Source organism: Gavia stellata, chromosome 18, assembly GCF_030936135.1.
Source record: "Gavia stellata isolate bGavSte3 chromosome 18, bGavSte3.hap2, whole genome shotgun sequence".
In the NCBI taxonomy this organism is placed as follows: domain Eukaryota; kingdom Metazoa; phylum Chordata; class Aves; order Gaviiformes; family Gaviidae; genus Gavia; species Gavia stellata.
In genome coordinates, this window is record NC_082611.1 from 3366283 (window position 1) to 3385450 (window position 19168).

The window sequence follows — 19168 nt, forward strand, 5'->3', positions numbered from 1 at the left end:
CGGGAGCAAACAAGAAACCGAATCCTCCTCCCCGGCGGAGAAGAGCTTCGGCCTGACAGGAGCCAGTGGAGAATCGAGCGGTGCATTTCCCCAGCTGCGCATTGAGCCAGGGAGGGTGAAGAAAAGCAAATTGTGTATTTAAAGACTGGGGAATAATTAATTCCTTATTTATTGTCGGCATTCAGCGCTCGCTGGGCGTACAGAGCTCCCTTCGGAGAGTGTACCGGCGTGCGTGGTCACCATGGCTTTCTCCCAGGTGCAGTGCCTGGACGACAGCCACGTCAACTGGAGGTCCAGCGAGTCCAAGCCCGAGTTCTTCTACAGCGAGGAGCAACGCCTGGCCCTGGAGGCACTGGCTTCCCGTGGCCCCGACGCCTTCTATGAGGTCCTGAAGAAGGAGAACATCAGGGACTTCCTCTCCGAGCTGGAGCTAAAGAAGATCCTGGACACGTTGGAAACGTACGACCCCGGCTCCGAGTACATCCCGCGCCACGGCAGCAGCGTGGGGGAGAGCGAAGGCGATCACAACAGTCAAGGGGATGAGCAGGACGTGGCCCCCTCCCTGGAGTACTGGCCCCAGAGGTCTGACCGCTCCATCCCCCAGCTGGACCTCGGCTGGCCCGAGACCATCGCCTACCGCGGGGTCACCCGCGCCACCGTCTACATGCAGCCGCCCATCGAGGGGCAAGCGCACATCAAGGAGGTGGTGCGGAAGATGATCTGCCAGGCTCAGAAGGTGAGGTGCGCTGCGGGGACGGGGCAGGATTTGCCCCGGGCTGTTCTGCCGAGGGTAGATCCTAAAGTCCTGCTCAGCCAGGTAATCCCTGTCCTATGGGGAACTCTGCCCAGGCAAAGGCATCGGGGTCGAGCTTTGAGGTTTTTTCCATGTTCATTCCATGTAATTAATATTCGGGGATCAGATTTTGCTGAAGGTGCTATTAGCCTGGTCCAACACTCCCTGAGAGCAACGCGACCCTTCCCATAATCCATACGGCAGCATCCTTAATCCCAGGATCCCTACAGGGCTGTGGGGAAAACCACTAGGGAGAAAAAATGGGTTGAGCTGCTTCCCAGCTGCGAGCCCACGATCCCAGGCACCCCGCGATTGTTATTCCCAGAGCCCTGTGTGACTGCATGCGGCAACACGCAGGAACCAGAGGAGCCAAACTCAGCCCTGGGGCAAAGCAGCCAAAGCCACTGGTCTGGCGCTGACGGATACGAGGGTCAAGCTTGGCCTGAGATTGCCACGGTGCTCCAAGCCGGCCTCATCTTGGCTTTAAGAGGAAAACGATGAGCTGATGTGCAGGACGAGGCTGGGGAGATGCCAAAGGGTAGCACAGCTAACGGCAGCCCGCCCTCGTTGGGGTTGGGATTTGGGTTGAGACTTGTCCTCCCTGTGGCATCAAACCAAGGAGCAGAGTTGGGGTGGATGAGCGATGAGATCACGGGCAGGAGGACCAGGGAAGCGGGGAGGTGATGGCATGCGTTGAAGGCCAGTGGTGGTGGGCAGAGGTCGCTGGTATTTCCCACTGACCCAGTTCCAGCTGGGAAGCGCAGGAGGGGTCGGTACCTGCTGGTTTTGTGGTGCTGGTGGTTGAAGGCCTTTTAGCTCTGTGCATCCACTCCCTGGAGAAATCCAGCTCCGAGGGAGGAGCATCCCAAACGCCAGGGATGCTCCAGCAGGAAAACAGGGAGACTCTGCCCAGGTGGCTGCGGAGCAGGGGGAGACAGGCTGGATGCGTCGGGTCCACCTGGCTCTGGAGAACCCCATGCTGGGACCAGGGACTGTGCTGGGGTTTGCAGACCCTGGCAGGAGAGAGGAAAGCCTGGTGGCACGCAGCCATCAGAGCCTCTCCAGGACCAGAGGGCCGGGGCTCCGAGCACAAAGAGCTCCGGCTCAGGCTCAGGCAGGAAAACTGATCTCCCAACACATCCAAGCCAGCCGGCTCGCAGGGACGGCTGACGCGGGGGTTCGGGGCTGCCCCGCTGCGGGCAGGACCTGCCTCTGGCCACTGTCACCTTGGAAAGTCGAGGTGACCTATCCTTACCTGCGACGTTTTCCCCGCTGAAGGGCTTTGCAGTGAGGGCAAAGGGAAGGAAGGCTGAAGTCCCGCGGGATGGAGGATGGGGAGAACTCCCCCGCTACAAAAAAATGTCTCATCTTTGGGTCTTTCCGGCTGCGTCTCACCCGGGCTTGAAGCTCCTGCCTGGCTTTGCCTACTCACCGCTTCCCGCCTGCCCCCACACAAACGGCATCTCCTGAGTCACCCTATACCACCCTCCTCCTGCTCAGCAGAGCCAGGCGCTTGAGTCAGGCAGCTGCCAGGCCCTGCTGCCTGCACCATCCCCACCTCTCCCTGGAGCCTCTCCAAGCCACAGGGACGTGGCCGTGGTTGATGCTGCTGTGCTCGTCACCGGTACCTTGATGCCCCGTGAGCAGAGTTGGGCTCTGCCTCCTGGTCCGGTTGGTGCCTGCTGGTGGGAATAGATGCGGTGACACCACCGGTGACATGCAGGAGCCTGCTTGGAGCCTGTGGCCCCCCGGGAAACGTAGAGGTGGGCGCGTGCTTCAAACCTGCAGGGTCTGGGGATCCAGGAGTTAGGGGATCTGACAAGTGGCATTCTTCCAGAGGTCTCCCCACCCCGTATACAAGGTCCACAGTTACTGCAGCTGCAGCTATTACGCAGGTGACCACTGGTGTGGGTGCTTCTAAGCGTGGGGACGCTGGGCTAGACCACCTTCCTCTGCACCCGGAGATTTCAGCTGAGGCTTAAGGTCTTCACGGCAGCTCGGAGGTGAAAGAGTTTGGCTGAGGAAGCCGAGAGCGGACAGAAGGACAGTCCAGCTGCCGCCCCATCAGATGTCACGTAGGCTGGCCACGTGCCCTGTCATTCCTGCAGTGTCCCTCGGGCCACCCTGCGGAGATCCCTGCCGAATTGTCCCATCCCACTGGGCAACGGCAGTGCTCTTCATCCGCCTGCGAAGGAGCAGGAGCTTGGGAGAGCTTCAGTATTGCATTCCAGAGGATGACCCTTGCTCCGGCTGCTCTCAAAGATACTCAGTGGGAAACGCTCTCCGATGCCAAACACTAACGCCGCCACGCGGGTTGCTGTCTCGTGGCCAGAAGAGCAAAGTTCACCCCGCAGACAGCCTGGCCGAGGAAAGTTCAGAGCCCACATGAGCGCTGCTGACGCTGGGTAGGTTCACGGCAGCTCAGGGCTGGGGCGAGGAAGCCAAGAGCTGAGCTTTGAGGCCCCTTTGATGGTGCAGGTGAACCTATTTGCTTGCAGGAATGAGGCCAAATGCTGCGGAGTTCAGAGCCTCTGCTTTGCTCTGCAGAGACAAACCCAGGCGAGCCGGAGCAGGGGATGCAAATGATTCCCTCCTCTTTCTGGGGATAAATGGGAGAGAGGAGAGGCAGGATCCTGTGGCCACGTCCCTGCTCTCCCAGCAAATCCCCACCTTTGTGGCCAACAAACGGAGGTGGTGAGGGACGTGGTACACCACCAGGCTTCACCCTGGAGACCTTCACCAGGTCCAGCCGTGGCACAGCCATCTCTCCCTCGATGCGGACCCCCTCGGGCTGCAAAGCTCACAGGGTGGGTAGGGAGGAAGATCTCCCTTCTCTCTTCTTTTCTAGATTTTGGCTCTACCTGACCAGAAACCAGAGCAGGCTGAAAACACTGACCTTGGCCTAAAGCCACCAGAGAGAGCAGGGACTCTGACCTCCTCTCTGCACTTGAGGTTCCAGGTTGGGGTTGTGGTGATATAATTACCCTGAGCAACTTCCAGCAAAGGTTGGGAGGCCCTATTAATTACTGTTTACAAAACCTTCTGCCATTCCTGGATGAAAGGGTCGACAGGGGAGAGCAATTATTAATGTTACTTGTCCCACCTCTCCCTCATCCCAACACGCTTCCTCTAATTGTGCCTTGGTGCCTGCCTAATTTATTAAATGCCCACGTGGTGTGCCCCAAAAGTCATTATCTGATGATTCAGAGTGAGCTAATAAAGAGCTGTAATTTCCTCTATAAAACATGATCCTGCAGTTTATGTGCCCATCAAAGCCGTTCAGAAGGATCTCAACACCATTTGCCCAGCATCCAAGGGGATGCAATGCTCACCGCTCCTTGGGGTGTCGGGACCCGGCACTCCCCGTGCCGTGATCTGCGCACGTTGCTGCTCCCAGCACCTGCGCATCCACCGCATCCAATGGATTTTGGCACCTTCTGGGACCCCAGGAAGTAAAGCATCACCTGCTCAGGCACTGGGAGCATCTGGCTGTGGATTTGGAGCTGGTCTTCTCCGCACCGTCCGGATGAAGGGCAAAGGGATGGCAAAGCTTTCTGGGATGTTGCAGCGGCAAAGGGGCTTTGGGAAGAGGTGAGGCTCTCCTGCCGCTGGGGACCTCCCCGGCACCAAGCATGCAGGCGCCAAGCCTGGTAGAGGTGGCAGGAACAAGGGTGCCAAGCTTGCTCCCCAGAGCAGGATGGCACAGTTTGCTCCAGACACTCCCATTCCCCAGGATGGGAAGTAAATGGCACACGGGATTTCACTTCTCCGGAGCAGACAGACCTCCATTCTTTGCAGATTAAACCCTGCCACCTGGGTTGGGCATTGACCCAACCGGTCCCAGCCGAGGTTCAAGCGCAGGCAGCCCAGCAGCAGATTTCGCCTCAGTGATCTCTGGACAGTCACCGCATCGGGAGCGCTGCCAGGACTGTCTTCACTCTCCCGGCCCATTTCGTGCCAGGGCAGCGTGTTGGCACACTGGCGTGAGATCCCAGTGACAAACCAAGGCCAAGCCTGTCCCGCAGGCAAGACGCGGGAGGGAGGGAAGCAGAAGTGCTGAGCGGCGACAGGATGCACCAGACGAGCAGGAGAAATCGGGTTGAAAATGTGGGCAAGCGGGTGAAAGCCAGGTTGCCTTCCTGCTGCCCGAGCCAGCCTCCTAGGGTGACTGCCTGCAGCGTGCTGCCTGCTCGCCACCCCCGTGTGAGCACTGCTTGGCATGGGGGACGTCACCGTGCCCTGCCCACGTCCCTGCAAAGCACCTTCCCATTTTCAGAGCCATAGCAGCAAGCTGAGGCCTTGGAAATGCCAGGACCGCAGTGGGAAAATGTCTTTTTCCTCCCAAAATGACGGCCAATACTACTCTCATCCCCATTTTATAAGCCCTCAACTTCCCCCGGAGAAAATGTGGCGTACAGGCAAAGTGACATGACCGCGGCCACAGAGAGCATCGGTGTCAGAGACAGGAGCAACGCGTCTGCCACCAAACCACCTCCTCAAGCCGGGGAGACGCCGTCCCAGCTCAGGTCCCTCTCACCCGGGACTCGCAGCAGACAGCACAGCTCCTCCCCAATTACTTGCTGTAAATGGAAAAGCCAAGCCCTGAACTTTAAGAGTAGCTTTGAACCTGTCCCACTTTACATTGTTGGCGAGACAAGCGCAGCCCTCGCTGGGCAGCCCATGCAAAGCAGGCACCTGGTTTTCTGCCTCAGTTTCCCCACCAGGACAACGAGGACATGCAAAACACACAAGCAGGTGTACGAGGGAGTGAGAATTTATCCTTTCATGGCAAAGCCTATTGAGAGGCTCTTGGGTGAGGAAAAATGGGAATTCAGTTAAAATCAAGTGGCAGAGAAGTAACATCCCCTCTTGTTCGGCTCACTGGCACCTCCCGAAACGCTCATGCATAGCTGGGGTTGGGGAGGTCAGGGTGGCATCAGAGGTGGCACAGGCTGGGGCTCCCCACGCAGCCTCACTCCTCGCCCCGTTGCCGGCAGAAAAGGGAAGAGCCAGCAGTGTCATAACGCATGATCCTCCTCTTAATTAGAGCTCTCCACCTGCTGTGGCACAAAGCTAATTAAAAGGCAGCTTGGTGCTTTGAGAGCCCTGGACTGGACGTGCCTGAGTGTGCAAGTGCCCGGCCCCATCCCGATCCCTTCCCTCCCAAGGGAGGAGCATCCCAGGTCTCCCTGTGTCACCCCATGGTGTGCACACTCCCGTGCTGGTGTCCTCCCCGGCTCGCCATGTGCTGCAGCCGGTGGACCCCTCCTGGAAGGGTGAAGGGCTGAGAGCACCCATCTCCCCCTGACCCAGGGCACCTTCCAGGAACAGCCACAGAGATGGGGGCACCGACGGGTTTCCGAGCATGGGACGATGACACGCCAGTGCCCCGATGACAAGCCACTTTCCTGCGTGGCTGTTGCCACCCTGTGCAGGATGAGGGGAGGCAGACGTGGCTGCAGGGCTGCGCTGGCCTGTTGCTACCCCAGGGATTGCACCGAGATGCTCGGCTGGGCTGCAGGACGCTGCCTCCAGCCCCTTTGCCTGCACATCTCCTGCTGCACCGCTGCTGCTCACCGCTGTGTCGTGGGCGATGCCATCTCCAGGAAGGCACGATCCATGGGTGCGGAGTGAACTTTGGTGCTTAAGCAGCCACCCCAGCAGAATCCCAGCGCAGCTGGATGCGACACAGATGCATCTTCCTATCATACGCGGGACTTGCCCCGGCCCCGCCACGGCAGCAAACACCCTGGGTACAAAGGCAGCTCTGGCTCGCAAAGAACGGTGACGTTGCCGTGTGCCAAACCCTACTGTCACTGCACGGGGCGCTGGCACCGTCATCCCGGCTCTGCTCCGCTTTTGTACAGCCTGGGAGGAAGGAGGGATGCCGCGCAGCAGGAGCAGCACCCCGAGCACCCAGGAGGCTCCTGGCCACGCAAGGGACCAGGCAGCGAGACCAAGAGAGACGTCAGCCCCGATGACAGAAACACCGCCTGTCCCCGGTGCTCTGCTTTGGCCTCACAGTGGAGAGCTGACCTTGAACTCGGCCTCATCGCTGCCAGCAGCAGCCTGGACTTGGAACAGCAGCCGGTCGCAGGCGCTGGGAGCTGCAAACTCCCGGCTGCTTTTGAGCAACCTGGTATTAAAAGTCATTTCAGCTCCTGAATGCGCCTCAGCAGTATCCGGATGCTTTCTACCAAACTTAGAGTCGCTTTTGGCTATTTTTTATACTGTTTCTTTCAACACAAGCACGCACGATAACCCCAGAAACAGCAACCACCGCATGCACGTGCCCTGGGGCAGACAGACGCATCATTGCATCGCAGGTTTCCCCTTCTGGTGCTCCCCACGATGGGGCTGCGGGCAGTGCCAATAGCAAACAGACACCAAACTTCTCACCCAGAAACTGGACTCTGAAATTTGTGGAGCTTGTTAAAGGCAAGAAAGTTAGACTCACCCTCAGAAATCAATTTTTCACAAGTATATTATGCTACGGGCCACCGCCGGAGACCAAACCTCCCATAGGGACAGCAGAGGAATGGGACTGGGGGCTCCTAATTTCCACCCTCAGGCTGGCCAGAGCCGGCGGGGGAGCCTGGGCTCCCCCACACCGAATCTCGACCTCTCAGAGAGAGAGCACGTTGCTTCGCCTCTCGCAAACCAAGTGCCGGCTATATCTTGGGGTTATCGCCCAGCTGTGCTACCCAGACTCATCTCTCTTCTCCCCTCCCCAGGTCATCGCGGTGGTCATGGACATGTTCACCGATGTAGACATCTTCAAGGACCTCCTGGACGCGGGCTTCAAGAGGAAAGTGGGAGTCTACATCATTTTGGATGAGACCAACGTGAAGCACTTCCTGCAGATGTGCGAGCGAGCCCAGATGCATGCCGGGCACCTGAAGGTAAGGATGGCCCAAAGGGTCCGGGGCTGGGTAACCTCTTCCAACACGGGGTGATAATCAGCGCTATCAGCCCTGCTCCCTCCTGTCTTCGGGAGATCACAACCCCCAAACTTTGGGCAGAGCTAGATGAGTTTAGTCCATTTTTCCTGTAGCCAAAGCTGAAGGTGATGCCCAAATCCAGAAGCAGCAGATGGAGGGAAACAGATGAGAGATGGGGACATGGATTTCCACCCAGCCAAGCTGGATGCAGAAAGCCCAGCGGGCTGCTGGTACACAGCCAGAGCTGGCTTTGGGGCAGAGGGGCATTCAGGGAGCTTCGGCCCCACGAGAGCAGGTACGACTCAAGCAGGGCACTGCAAAGCCCAGGGCAAACCTACGTGCTCAGCTCCTCCTGGTGAACAAGCCGGCAAGAGGGAAGGCGCAGGAGGCGGATGCTCTGCCAGGGCTGGATCTGCGCTGTCACCAGCCCCATGCCTGCTCCTGCCCCAGGGGCAGGACCGGCAGGAGCAACCGCCGGCTGGTTCTCTCGCTTTCGGGCTTTCCCGCAAGTCAGAGGCTGGAATTAAAAAACTTGATTTTCTCCTTTTCCGGAGCCTCCACCCCAGCACGGGGCCGGGAGCACAGCAGGGAGGCACCCACACTGCCCGCAGCCCCGGCAGCTGCCAAGGATGCCCTCACCGCTCTCACCCGCACCGGGCAGCACATCGGCAGGAGCGATCTGCCCGCACACGCCGCGTTCACCTGGCCCCGGAGGTGCTGGCGGCTGCGCGCGGCATCGCTCCTGTGCACAAATCCTGCTTGAAACGAGGGAAGATAAAGCAGCACGGGGGACGCCTGGCAGCGTGGGGGCTCAGTCCCCAGCCCAAAGCGCCCCAAATCCCTTACACGTCCCTGTGCTTGCAGGAGGTGCAGAGAAAATCACCTGGCACAGTGCTCATGCAAAAGCAGAGGAAGACAAAGGGGCAGAGGAGAGGGTGGGGGGTTAAATCAGCCTCAGAAGCAGCAGCAGAAGCAGGGACCCTCGCTCCAGCCGCAGGACAGAGTCCCGGGCTCTCCGATGGGCACAACGCTCCCATCGCTGGCATCGGATGCAAACACGCCGGAGCAGCCCGGCAGTTTCACTTCGGGGCTTGCGGACACCCCTCTCCCGGCTGTGCTTCACCCCGCTGGCTGCGACTCGCTCAGCCTCGCCTGTTGCTTGGCAGAAAAGTGATGTTTCTGCGCCTGACGTCACCCGGCCGCGCACGCTGGCTGCCAAATGGCTGGCGGGGAGGCCCATGCCCGGGCAAGCTCGCCAAATTTGCTTAAGGTGAGGGCGAACCCGCAGCTGAGCAGGAACATGTAGGAGCCACGACACACTCACGCCGGGCTGGAGCGGGGCCGGGACGCAGCGGGGGGGTCAGGGACCCCCACCCCAGGGAGCCAAAAGCACCAGCCAGCCAAACCTCTCGCCTTCCCCAGCCACCGAGCCCACAGGCTCAGCTTAATTGCTGCTCACGACAATTAAAGCAGACTCAGCTGAGCTTTTACCCACATCCAAACTCCCTGGAGAGTCTGGTATCCTGCAGACTGCTTCTGCTCCGAGACCAGAAAAGCCAGAGCTGACGCACGCCGGTGTTTTAATGCGTTAGCAACCTGGTGGCAGGACTGGAAAAGCAGGAGAACATCTGCAGAGCTCGGCAAATGTCTAGAAGTTGGGATTTGCCACATATTGCAGCCAATTTGCTGGCATGGGGCGCAGCAGAGCAGGAGGCTCTGAGGAAACTAGGGCAGTGTCTGGGAGCTGCTTCGTAAGCCAGGAGATGCTAACGAAACGTATGTCGTTATCTCGGTGCCTTCCAATTGCGCTTCGCAATTAGCAAGCCGGCTTGGGCAAGGCGGTCGCTTCATTGAGCAATGGCAAGTGCTTGGGGAGTGATTCACCCCGTCCCGGGCTCGGCAGCCGGCCACCGCGCTGGGCCCTCGCTCGCTGCACGCTCGTCTTGGGAGAGATTAAATAAACAGATCTTACTTAACAGCAGCGATACGCCGGGAGCAAGGAGGAAGGGAAAGGTAACCAGCACCTTGCTTCTGGGGAGCTTTGTTCCCCTGGGTGTTACCCGAGAAAAACCCACGGCTGCTTTGTGCCTTTGTGCAAACGTTCGGCTCCGAGCGGGAGAGATCGATGCCCTGGGAGAGCTGCGAGCTGGGGATGCCCAGGCTGGCGATGGGCAGAGGGCTCAGCCTTGGGTGCAAGCGTTACCCAGCAGCCGGCCAGTGTGCACGCCGGGCACCACCGCTCTTCTTGGCAGCCCCATGTGTAGGGACAACACAGGACAGGGGTGGGAATTGCCACCCCAACCTCCTTCCCAGCCAGCCCCCAGCACACCCAGTGCTGCTTGCCGCTGGACACTGGGGTGCTCAGCACTGCTTCCCCCCCAACCGCCCCAGGAAAAAAGGCAAATGCTAGGAAAAAAAATAAAAAATCAATCACACCAAAAAAACCCCAAACTTCTCCACTCAGCATGTAAAACTTCCCTGGAAACCCGGTCAGGAAAGCCTTTGCATCACACTAAAAACAGCTTCAAATCACCATCCCTCCTGCCAGGCGCACAGGAGCGGGGACCAGGGGTGCCCGAGCTCAGCTTGCCCCGGGGCTTAGGGCTGCGCCAGGTTGTGGTCTACAGGGAGAGAGGAGACCCCAGGGAAGCAGATGAGGAAGGCTGGAGGTGGGGAGGACAAATACTTTTGGTGCTTTTTTTTTTAAAAAAAAAAAACAAACACTCAAAAAACCCAACCATGGAGGGCATGACCTGGTGACGACACAGTGCCTTTAGCAATGGCATTACCAACATCCCAGCAGGAACAGGAGGTATGCAGGTGCTTTCATAAGAAAATATTTTCTCCCCACCCAAGGGAGACCATTTGCAGTGAAAGATGCTATCTGCTCAGCTGCAAAAATGTGCTGGTGCCCTCCACGGAGACGCACAGAGGCATAAGCCAGACTGAAGATAAACCCCATTTTCTCAGAGCCAGGGCTGCCCCTCTGTGCTCGGGCTCCCTGGGGGGAGGACACCCTGCTCCCTGGCCACCTCCGCAGGGACCGGCTGTGGGACATGCCCTTTTTGGCCCGTGTCCCCAGGTTTTGTTTCCCAAGGGTGAAAAGATTTTGCCCCACTGTTTTTTTTTTTTTCCCCACCCACCCTTAAAAACAGGGCTAGATGCTCAGATTTAGGAGCACGGCAAAGGGGGACCCTGGTGGAGGACAAGCCCACTGCCATCGGGTCCACGTGCGCTGTCCTGGCGTCACCACCTTCCCCTAAAACCCCTTGTACATCTCCCACTGGGGAGGAGGTGAAGAATCACCTCTCCCACGGTGGCATTTGCATAGATCACAGGAGATGGAAAGTGTTTGGCAGCATTATCACACACTGCTCACCCATGGATGCAGGCAGCACCGAGTTCAGGAGGTAGAAAACGCTGCCTGACACATGGGCAAAGCAGGAAATTCTTGAAGCCAAGTCCTCCGTTCGCTACGTGGCCCTGGGCAAGTTATTTTATCTTCCCATGGCCGTGGCCTCCTCTGAGCCGGCCATAAAGAGCATCTCCCAGTCCTCGGAGGGGCTGTGGAGCATCTGCAGGGGCATCGATGGAGGGGTGAACGATGCTCTGAAGACCAGCCCTTTGCTCCTGCTCATGCCTCTGCCTTTGCTTTGCAGAACCTGCGAATCCGGAGCACGGGGGGGACAGAGTTTTTCACACGCTCAGCCACCAAATTCAAAGGGGCTTTGGCCCAGAAGTTCATGTTTGTGGACGGGGACCGGGCCATGTGCGGATCCTACAGGTAATCGGCGGTGTCTCCTCTTGCCCACTCCGTAGAGGCGTCGGTCAAAGGACCAACGTGGACCCACGTGGTCCAAGTCCTGGACCCTGCCCAGCCTGACCCCAGGACCCTGTCTTAGACTTGCTCCCCTCCTCCTAAACTGGGAGATGACTTTGCAAGGCCAACCTGAGATTTGGAGTGGGACCCAAGGGGCCCCCACCACCCCACAGCCAGGTCTAGGACACCCCTCCTTCTCGGAGGTGGTGGGACACACCAAGCACTTCTGCCAGTGGATGTGATGAGCACAAGGATGGACAAAAGCACCAAACTGCAGCCGGTCCTAGCTCTTATGTTGACCTCAGGTTTTCCAGTTAAACATTTCCTACCCAAAGTGTTTTCCAATTTTTCCAAATGAAAACTTGCTTTGGTAGAAGCAGATGAGTCTCAATAAGCTTTTCAGCTCTAAAAGAAGAGTTTCATAAACATGGAACTGAAACATTTCCTGCTTTCTGGCCACAACAAAAAGCATTCATTTACAAGTCTCATTCCTTAACTAACCTAAACGGAGAAAGGAAAAGCAACCAACACTGAAGTGAAAAACTAATTGGCCCACAGCAGATACCTTTTATTTTCACTTCAAGTTCCAGTGTGCTCAAGACTTCAACCCTTCATTCCAATTTGGGATGAGAGCTTTTTCTTCGATCTCATTAGTAATGTTTACAGCGAGATCATGTCCCTGCTAGCACCATCAATCCCCTGGGGAAAGCCAGGGTTGGGGAGAGGTGTGTTATTTATGAGCAAGTGCTCAGAGAGTTTCCAATGCATTTCTGTTCCAGCTTCACCTGGTCTGCGGCGAGGACAGACCGAAACGTCATCACGGTCCTCTCTGGCCAAGTGGTGGAGGCGTTCGACAAGCAGTTCCAGGAGCTCTACCTCATGTCCAAAGGTGTGAGCCTCAAGTCCATCTCCATGGGTGTAGAGCCTGAACCTGAGCCCGTAACGCTGCCTTCCGTCGTGCCGGTGACCCCTGCCAATGCCGTGGTGAAGAAGCTGATAAACCCTAAATACGCCCTAGTGAAGGCCAAGAGCGCCGACCAGATCAGCAAGACTTCATCCGAGAACCAGGACAAAAACCAGAAGACGGACAACAAAGGCAAAGTCCTGCCCGAGGGCCAGGTGGGCGACAGGCATGGCGATGTGGCAGACCTCTCCCTGCTCATCCACCCTGGTCTCCTGAATCTGGAGAAAGCCAACATGTTTGACTATCTGCCCACCTGGGTCGAGCCTGACCCTGAGCCTGGGAGCGAAGTCTTGGGCTACATCAACATTATTGACCCCAAGATAAAGAACGTGAAGCTCTCGCAGATGAACCGCATCAAAGTCTGCGACGTCTCCCAGGCCAGCGCCCAGCACCGGCAGATGCTGAAGAACAGGGAGATGGAGACCAAGAAAAACTCAGACCAAGAGCCACCTCTGGTGTCCCCCTGCCAAAGACAGACCCCACAGACCCCCATGGAAGCTCCTGCAGCCCCCACTACCAGCCCCATCGAAGGCGCCAGCTGGACAACGAAGCAAGCAGGAACATTTGCTGCTTCACCATTGGGCCACTGCTTGAAGCCACCGGAGGAGACGCTGGAGGACATCAAGCCCCCGGTTCCAAAGCCAAGGACCATCCCTGCTGGCGTCCTCATGACCAATGTCATTACACCCTGTGACAGCAGCACTGCCCTGGAGGGTGACACACAACCACTGCCGGTCGACCACGCGGGTGCGAAACAGGAACCCGAGGAGAACCCCAATGGAGCTTCAATGGAGACCTGCCATCTCCAGCCAGACCGGCTGGTGGCAGGGCCACAGGAGGACAAAGGGCCTCCCTGCGCCCACAACGGGCTGGGAGAAGAGGAGGAGGAGGAGGAAGAGGAGTACATCACTCTCAGTGACCAGGATAGCTACTCCAGCAGCTCTGCTGACCACAGCTACCGCCGCTCCAATGCCTCCTCCATCTCAGACGAGTACTTTGAGGTCAGGGATCGCTACGGGCCGCTCCGGCGAACCAACTCGGACGTCACCCACAACGGGGAGATCCTTCCCATGCAGAGGAAGCTCAGTGACCCTCACATAAGCCGGGGCACCTTCCTCAGCCCCCTGGGGAGCCTCCCGTCCCTGAAGCATGTCCGCGTGGAGGACATAACAAAGAGGAGGAGCAACGCTGTGGAGATTAGGTGTGTGCTGCCCCGCACCATCCTGGATGGCAACAGCTCCTATCCCAGCAGTGCCACGCAGGTAGGACTTTTTGCTATAACCTTCCCTGTTTCTCCACCCTACAAAGGTTGCAAACCTGGAGGTGACCCAGCCAGCTCAGCCAAGGCGTGGTGTCTTCCCTAGCTTTGGTGTCGCGTCCTAGATGCTGAGATCAGACTCCCCATACAGAGGAATAACGCCCTACACGCGGCGATGGTAGGAGTCACCCAAAAGGTGCTTTTTGGTCAGGAAGGTGGTGGCCGTGCCACAGCTCTTGGTGTCTGGGAGTGCAACGGGAATGGCTGGTAAAGGGGAGGTTTTGGGGAATTAAAGATTATCCCATGGCATTGGGCTGTGGGACGGAGCCCAGCGGCTCCGGGCACAGCCGCACAGCTGGGCTCCATTCCACAGCCCATCAGCAGTGGCATCGTGCCCGGCCAGGGACAGACTGTGCGTGCAGGCGTGTCCTTCTCAGGCTTGTTTTCTAGCTCCTTGCAAAGGTGATTAGCATCAAAGTAAAAGCACTCGGACACATAATTAGGCAGAGCAAGACAGCGGAGAAACAGGGACGGCAACCTCTGCGGGTGAGCGTTGCAGTCAGCAGCTTCGTGGCTGATCCACGAGTGACGCCAGACCTTGTCACCCCACGGGGTGCCTGCCAGCACCCAGCTGCAAGACCATGGGGTGCACGCCAGCACCCCGCTGCAGGAGCATCACCTCATCCAGGCAGGGGGATCGCGGGGTCAATCCCCTATTTCCACCCAAGCGCTGCAGCCTCTTGCACCACTAGCAAGCACTTTGGTTTCTCGAGGCTTCTCACCCACTGTTTTTGGGGCACTCAAACCCCAGGGCTAAATCAGCAGCTGAAATCACTGAAGCCACCTGAGGTTACCCCAGCTGAGCATCTAATCTGTATTTACAGGGAATTAAGTTTACTAGCCTAGAGTCCACTTGCTTCTCTCTTCCCAGCCAGCGACACGGAGCTCAGAGCAGGGCTTTAATCCTCGCACATCAAATATCCCCTCGCACCCTGCGGAGCCGTGCAGGGCGAGGAGCACTGAGCCCTTTGATGCTCTGTGACCCAGGTCCCGGGTGTCACCTTGCTCAGAGTGGCCAGGTACGTTGGTGTTCCTGCAATAACTTGCACTGGCCCTTTGATGAAAGGTGGATAACTGACATGCCATCAGGGTTAGGAAAGCCAGCGTTCAGCTGATGGAAATGGGCAGAGAATAGTTTCTCCCATGTGTAAAAATAATAAACCAAAGCAATTCTTGATTAACTCTCTAGAAACCTCGAATCCAACAGGAATTGCCATCAACCCCCACCAAATATTTTCATTCTGGGTCCACATCTCTTATGTGCTGGCCCGTAGCCCAGTGTAGCCCAAAACACAGGCAGAGGCTCGCCTGGGGCAAACATCATATTTTCCATCACATTGAGAACACAGCACCCAAGTTATCCCTGGAGGATTGCTTTGCCTAAATACATGCAACCCTGTTCACACCCGGCTGCACGGCTAATAGAGGACAGTAGCGTTGGCTGATGAGCACCAGGGACACTCAGGTCCTCTTCTGTCCCTCTCCCTCCTGCAAAGCCCCCAGGTCTGTGCAGAGCAGAGGTTTCCAGACAAGCCCCCCTCCCATTCATCGCTTAGTGACAGGCAAAATACCCGTCCTGCCAGCTCCGCGTCCGCACGGCGGGGCCCTTACCTGGGTACAGGACCCTGCTGATCATCCCCGGCATGATGATAACGAACAAGGGCAGCATCTTCAGGTAGCTGGCCAAGATGGAGCCGGCCTTGGCGTGACTCAGGCTCTTGGCAGAGAGAGACCGCTGGACGATGACCTGTGAGAGAGCTGGGCTGGATGGCTGAGCAGCCACTAACATCTCCTATTCCATATCAGCCTCCTCCTTGCCAAACTGCAACCCAAGCATCCCCAAATGCTGGAGCCATTGGGAATCGGGCCCAAACACAGCGTAGATGTGTAGCCAACCCACGGGCTGGGTTTCTCTCCAGACCAGCAACGGGTTGGTGTTGTGCCATAGCACACAAAAGCCCAGTGCAACCACAGCGGCGTGTCCTGCTGCCACTATCAACCATTGCCCACCACCATCCTCTCCCCTCTTGCCCCTTCTATTCAATCTCCTCCCCAAAGGGTACCCACAATAAAAGGGACACCGAGTCCAGCTTCCTCCTACCACAACTCCACTACCCACACTGCTCAAACCATCACACCTCAAAACTCTGGCCAAGCCACGTCCATCCACGATACAGCCAGCCCTTGGGCTTTGAGACAATCTCTCTTAAATAGGCAACATCTGTAGGAAATGCTGACTTCAAAAGGGCTCAGACTCTCTCCAAAGGCTTACAGAGAAGTGCTCAGCACCCAGCAGGATTCGGCTGTTCCAGAGAAAGCAGTGGCTCATGCCATGGTGGGCAGGAGGGACCAGGTGTCAGTTCCTGGGGTGGGATGCTGAGGGAAGCTGTGATTTAACTTCTCCCCAAGAGCCAGAGCATGTCAGGAGCCACAGGACCCACCACCCGGCTCAGTCACCATGTGCACCACATCAGGCACATGATGACCTCGAAGGGAGAGGAGCTAAATCACCTTTAGTCCTCCCCACCTGAAGACATCTCAGACTTTAGCACTGATTTTAAGCAATCTAGTTAAATCAATCTAGCATAACTTAAGCTAAACTGCTTTAATGCAGCCCTCCTGCTCAAAGCAGGAGGTGTCTTCCCCAGGGACCAGAGAGTCCATTGGGATATTCGGAATAAATGACTGAACGTCGAGACGACGCCAACAGCACGGCGGAGATGCAGTGCTGGCGGCATGGTGGGGGTCGCGGCAGAGGCAGGGCAGGTCGGTGCAGCCGGCTCTGCAGCCTCCCGGCCCCAGCTCGTCCTGCCATCAGCACCTGCGCTCGCTAGATCCAATCTCGCCCGGATACGTCTGCACGGGGTGCAATCACACCTCCGGATTGCGGCGCAGACACACCCTAAGAGGAAGATAAATATCTGGTGACCACAGCCGTATGTTAAGGCCTTACCCAGTCCAGAATTAAGATTAATGGTGCTCAGACCTGATCCAAACGTGTCTCTCAACCCAGCTAATCAGAGCCACCCCCGCAGTGGTGTTGCAGCTCACTGTTGCCTCCCGATCCCACCTCCTCTCCCAACCCTCCATCCTTTCATCTAATCTTGGTAGCGACCTAATCCCACAGGTTGGGTCTGGATGACTGAATGCTCTTTGGGCCTGAAACGATCGCTTAAGACGGGTGTTCAGGCTGCAGCTGGCGAGAAGGCTTTGAGACGCCGCTGGCATCCTTGGTCCTGGATCTCCAGGCGGCCATGGGTTGGCTCGGGACAGCCTCGGGGCTGCTTGGGAAGCGGCTGCTGAGATGCTGCAATGTGCAGGACAGTGCGTTGCCAGAGCAAGAAATCAGATGAGCAGCAGTGGTTAAGACTTGAGGCAGTTTTGAGCTGCCACCGGTCTCAGAAGAATTTGGGCAAGGGAGTACACCAAGTAGCAGAGGAACTTGTCTGTGAGGACCAAGTCTGCGGCACGGACGCGTGAAGAGGTGTCCGTGCAGGGGAACAGCATCCTCATAGTAGCTCATCTCTTCTTTTTCTGCTCTTTAACAAACAGGGGACGCACATCTACCGTTACCGACCCAGGAACCCCGCAGGCAGAGAACAAGGCAAGGAGGTCTCCTGCTCCCCAACGCACGAGATGATACCCCCTGGGGCCACCAAATACAGGGGGGATGGAGCCGAGCCCAAAAAGACCATTGCAGGCAGCCAGCCCTACTGGCAGAGCAAAGCCTTCAGCCCCAGCAAGCCCACGCAGCCCGGCCACCTCTCACCAAGCAACCCCAGAGCATCAAGCAAACGCTTAACCTCCCTGCCAGAAAGCCAGAAGACGACCGAGGAGATGAGGACACCCCTCGGCATCCCGCTCTCCAAACTGTCCCAGTCCAAGCACCTCAAGAACAGGGTTGCGGGAGCCCCGGGTGCTTCTATTGACTCCAAAAAGAAGCCCCCCGAGACCACCAGCCCGAAGGACCACTAGGCGCGGATGAGGGTGGACTTCCAGGGCGAGAGCGGTAGTAGAGCGTGCCTGGACCCCAGGCAACGCCATGTTACATGGGGCAGGGGAATCTTGTTTACATTTACCTGGTCGGTGCACCAGTACCACGTGGCCATGATAGACAGCCCAAAAGTCATCCCGGTCCAGGGCAGATCTCCAGAGACTGGGTCTCGGAAGAGGTGCATTGCATCCGCTCTGGGCAGGTGGCAGGTAGTGTTGGGAACAATCTTGGACGGCATGGCTTTTAAATAGGCCTCTTCCAGGTTGGGGTAACCTCCGATCTCATTAAAAGCTGGAAAGCATCATTGGGGGAGGCTGGTTAGAGTCGAGCAAAACCCAGTGGCCTGCGAGATCAGCTGGCAAAATGCTCGCCAACTCATTAACTCAGAAGTGCTGCCCAGAGAGGGAGGGCTCGTTCGTGATTGTGTTTTCTTCTAGTTATTTAAGAGACTCTTCTATTAACATTTTGCACAGCAGGTCCCATTACAGTCCGCCCTCCCTTCGGAGGGTGACCCGTGTCCTGGGACAAAGGCTTCTCAAGGGACCCACCTCTTTTGACCTTGTACTGTAAAAGCAACCTGTTTATTAAAGCTCCCCAGTCCCAGAGCAGGGGAAACTCGCCTAGGACTATTAAAATGCAAGATTAGGTAGCCTTTGACTTAGTATACTACAACTCAAGGTGCCTTGGCACAAGTGTTGGGCCAAAAGTTTTCTACCCCTCTGAGTGTTTCCCTAGCACCCCCCATGCAGCTCCATCCCCAAACCTCCAGCAACCAGTCAAAAAAACCAAAAAAACCCAAAAATAACAACACCACCCCCCCGCCTCTTCACTGCATTTTTCCTAGGAAATGGGATCCAAGGTCTGGGTCTTAGCTGAGGAGTACGTGCCATGAACAAGCCCTAGCAAGCGAGCCTCCGAGCCCTTGGCAGCTGCCTTGGCTCTCGTCCCGTCCGCACCGCAGCCGCCAGCCCCCGGCAGCAGCTGCCAACCAGCCCCGGGCTCTGCCCTGGTCCCCCACCGCCTCCCGCTCCTGGGGGGCATGGGCTGAACGCTCCTTGCAGCTCCCCCAGTACCTCCACCAGGAGAAGTTTGGAGCCAGAGGCATCACTTTTTGGAGGAGGGAGGGATGGGAGGCACCCGCCCCGCTCCCCCCGCGTGCCGCGGCCACCCACGCAGCGGCCGTGGAGGAGATAAGCAGGGAGGTGCATTGGCACCCCCATACCCACAGCAGCTGCTGAAGCTCGGGAGAAGAGAGGAGGCTTCGGGGCCTCCATGGGTCTGATGGAGTGGATACTCAAAGCAAGACCCACGAGCATCCCTCCATGGACTTCCCCCCAC

The 19168-nt window shown here is 57.5% G+C and overlaps 2 protein-coding genes across 4 annotated transcripts in view; one reads left to right on the plus strand and one right to left on the minus strand.

Moving 5' to 3' along the window:
* The window catches only part of SLC5A10 (solute carrier family 5 member 10), a 41294-nt gene that overhangs the window by 8645 nt on the left and 13481 nt on the right, over positions 1-19168 (minus strand). For all 3 annotated transcript variants that reach the window (XM_059826693.1, XM_059826694.1, XM_059826695.1), the window contains 2 exons: positions 17916-18121; positions 15448-15583 (listed from right to left, as the gene is read on the minus strand). In XM_059826693.1, coding sequence (XP_059682676.1) covers positions 15448-15583; positions 17916-18121 — 342 coding nt within the window. The remainder of the gene's footprint in view (positions 1-15447; positions 15584-17915; positions 18122-19168) is intronic.
* On the plus strand, positions 242-17811 carry FAM83G (family with sequence similarity 83 member G). Its single transcript, XM_059826692.1, has 5 exons — positions 242-736; positions 7528-7695; positions 11394-11518; positions 12334-13780; positions 17389-17811. Exons 1-5 carry the CDS (start codon positions 242-244, stop codon positions 17809-17811), a joined length of 2658 nt encoding a protein of 885 aa, XP_059682675.1.